The 3,520-nt window shown below is 44.4% G+C and overlaps 1 protein-coding gene across 1 annotated transcript; it reads right to left on the bottom strand.

The window, feature by feature from the left end:
• Positions 1-1,370: 1,370 nt before the first annotated feature.
• On the bottom strand, positions 1,371-1,833 carry BJ212DRAFT_1490515 (uncharacterized protein; the record flags this gene model as incomplete). Its single annotated transcript, XM_041341462.1, has 3 exons — positions 1,371-1,433; positions 1,492-1,539; positions 1,762-1,833. The coding sequence occupies 3 exons, from the start codon at positions 1,831-1,833 to the stop codon at positions 1,371-1,373; spliced, it is 183 nt and encodes a 60-aa protein (XP_041184965.1).
• Between the last annotated feature and the right edge of the window lie 1,687 nt (positions 1,834-3,520).

The raw sequence follows: 3,520 nt of genomic DNA, 5'->3' as shown, positions 1-3,520 counted from the left end.
ATAATTACTATGGGTCACTAACACCAGATCAGTGTGGGGTAAGTGATCCATCTGCTGCTGTGTCACTCCAAGTCATTATTCTTATTTGCTCAAATTTCAGAAATACAATGAGGAGGCTAAGATTCTGGTACTTGGTATTGGATCCTTTGTCTACGATACTAATACAAGATCTGCAGGTTGCCAAGAATATGTGGACCAAAAATGTCAACGAGGGCCATGTCTACTAGACCACATCATACTACCATGACATTTCCCATGTGCCTTGATGCATTTTTGTGCCTGCCGCCTCTTCTCTGCTCTGTTCACCATGTCTGCTCTCAACATGTTTCCGAGGTGTGCTCCACCCGTTCTCGAACCATTTCATATCAGTTTCGCATTCCTACTAGACCGCATCATACCACCATGATATTTTCCATGTTCCTCAATGCATTTTTACTCTGATTTGTACCTCCCGCCCCTGCGCTGCTCTCAACATGTTTCCTGAGGTGTGCTCCATTCATTTTCGAACCATTCCATATCAGTTTCATATGTTTTGCAAGTGCTTTCAGATACCTATACTGCATAATACCTTCTGTGCAATCAGAGCATATTTGACACTATTCTGGCACATCCTGCAGCAACAGCGTGAGGATGCATACTAAAACAATCAGAGCATATTTGAGAGTATTTAAGCACATTCTGCGAGGACAGTATGAATATGTGCAAATATGTCTAGATGTGCTCAACGTCACAAGAAGCACAAGGGAGCACGTGGAGCACTGCCCTGTCTTATAGAAAATGTGCTGTGAGTCCGGATATTGGGCGAGATGTGTGAGTATGTGCTCTGTCTCTCGAGTGCGCATCTCAGCAGATTCTGTCCTATTTTGGCACAGCCAGTTCTCACTGGGGTTCAAGGTTCAACCTCAACCACGCTTGTTGCTGAGTACCTTCAAGATCAATATTTCCCAGGCCATGCCCCACTGTTCAGCATCCAGCGTCTGGTACTCCTTGCAAAACCACTTTAAGATGCTCCGTCAAGATCATTCTGAAGTAGTTAAAGACAACAGTGTGCATACTATGAGTACACGTGGATTACCACGATTCGGATGGACAGGGTGAGTTTAATATTTGTGAGCATGCCTACAGCATTTGAGCATATGTTTTTTATACATGCAAGTACTTGTCCCTGTTGGACCTCGGAGCTTCACACAAGTTCGATAGACTGACACAATCAGCAATACACCTAGTATTTCAATTTGCCTTGTATCCCCGTGAGCACTATTTAGCTACTTATGATTCCCTGTAACTTGTTCTGCATAAAGGTCTGATTCTGCATAGTAGTTGCCCTGTGTACGATACTCAACACGATGATATTTGATGCAAGACAAGTCTTAATAAGAATAGAGGTCTGCTGCGGCCTTAGTGGTACATGGGTCTGGTTCTGGAGACTCTTCCTGTATGCCACATATGGTCAGTTTGACATGATGAGTTTGGGTGTGAAACAAAGCTTACATGCCCAACTACCACTGGCTTGCCTGGGTCTGGTTCTGGGGACTCTTCCTGCGTACGTTGTATGGTGAGTTTGACACGTTCTGTCTGAAGCAAGGCTTATGCATGCAAGTGCTACATAATTGGCCTATGCAATTGTAAGATCAAGGTGATATCTGATGCCGTGGCGAAGCTAGGCTTACTCAGACCACCCTCGCCATATTGTTACGCCTGTCAGGGACCTGTGGATGCCGTATGACGACATGACAATATTTGACACGAGGTGAGGCTTACTGGCACACCAGCGCTGACAAGGGCCATCAGGCCAAGGAGAACAACGAAAACAGTAGAGAGGCGGGTAAACATGATAGTGAGTTGATTTCACTCAGAGCTTGTTGGGAACTTGATTGTTGGTGCTGCCTGTTTTTATACTCCGCAGAAGAGGACATCAGGTCATGTTTTGGACATATGACAGTGTTGCTAGAATTGAGATGAAACTCTTCAATATTCATCCAAAGGAGTTATCTGTCAATGTATACGTGGCTCGAGTCGATCCAATTCAAATTTCTGCAGGGCTGCAAGATTTGTGACAGCCAACTAAATACTGGTTGCCGTACGTATACTTCTGCTTCGATCAATCTCTGACTTCCAAATTAGAGGGGAGGAGAGCCTTGTGGTAAATGATCATCGTGTCCTCCCATGATTTACTTTCTAGCTGAGGGGTAACAGAAATCATCAACAGCCACCATTCCCCCACTCATCCTAGCAATACATGACAAATGGCGAAAACAGTAAGTTTAACTGGCAGTATTACCGTACCAGCGGTGTGAGCTGCCTTGTGTATATGCAATTTACATATGATGTTACTTGTGGATGTTTGTTCCATACTACTGGGCCACAGCATAGGTGTCGAGCAATATGTATAGCTGTGGTAGTGCTGCGAAGGTTGTAGGCTGGACAGCAGGGCAGAACTGGGTAGCGCAATTTTTTTTTTTTGAGTATTAAAGCAAAAAAAATAAATACTAATTAGACAAAAGATGTTAATGATCAATGATTCGCAACAAGTAAGAATGGTGGGTCACTGCCAGTGGTCAGTCTAAGCAAAAATTAACATATCTCCTGGACATGGGCCCATACTACTGGAGACACCACTGACATTCTCACTGTGTAACGAAAGTGCACATCACGCTTGAGCTTGAGGGTGCCAGATGTGCAGGGGACGGCAGCAGGATGAGGTAGGCGTGGGAGCGACAGTATACAGACGTAGGATGAAGAACAATGTCTGCACTGGGGGTGGCACCAGCAAGAGGTGGTGAGCAAAGAATTTGAAGCAGAGTCAAAGCCCAAGACAGCACCAACTTGGCCCAGGTACGGATCACCGAGAAGCTGTGCTGATGGCCAAAGGAATAGGAGGTTCTCCGAACCAAAGCTATGTGCACGATTAGAACAGCTAAATCACGGTGTGGAATAGGGTTCAGTGAAATAGCCTATAGGGATCCCGCTTGGCATTGACCAGCAAAACAGAGCCTAATCATATTTTATTTCTCAGTGTCAAGGTTACAGTAAGGGAATAACAGGGGAATACCATGTATACATCTACTAAGTTAGTATCTAGTTGCAACTTTGCATGTATGTGTATCTACATATTGTAAGAACTAGACTGTAGTTGGGACTGTGTCACTGATGTTGACCATTTGTGTTCTGAATTGTATCATATTATTAGTGCTGCTGTGGTCCGGTTCGGTTTTTTCTCAGTTTGAATGCAAACCAAACACAAAAAAATTACAGCCAGGAAAAAAAACATAGTCAAGGTGTTTGTACTCGTAGTTACATGTCCAATGAAGCCACATGTCCCTCAGCCTCTACTTCTGCAGAAAGGTGCCCATTCCTATATGCTCCCTTCAACAATTGTAATGCAGTGAATGTGGAAGTCACAAGTGCATTGCATCGGATAGTCGAAGTGATTCCTCTGCTTGAGAATGCTTGTTCAGAAGGAACAGAGCTGCCTTGAATGGGTAGATAGTCTTGTGCAATGCACGCGAGTGTAGGGTAT

Source organism: Suillus subaureus (genome assembly GCF_016647635.1).
Source record: "Suillus subaureus strain MN1 chromosome Unknown BJ212scaffold_466, whole genome shotgun sequence".
NCBI lineage: Eukaryota > Fungi > Basidiomycota > Agaricomycetes > Boletales > Suillaceae > Suillus > Suillus subaureus.
The sequence above is the reverse complement of the archived record's forward strand: the minus strand, read 5'-3'. Positions and strand labels throughout refer to the sequence as shown.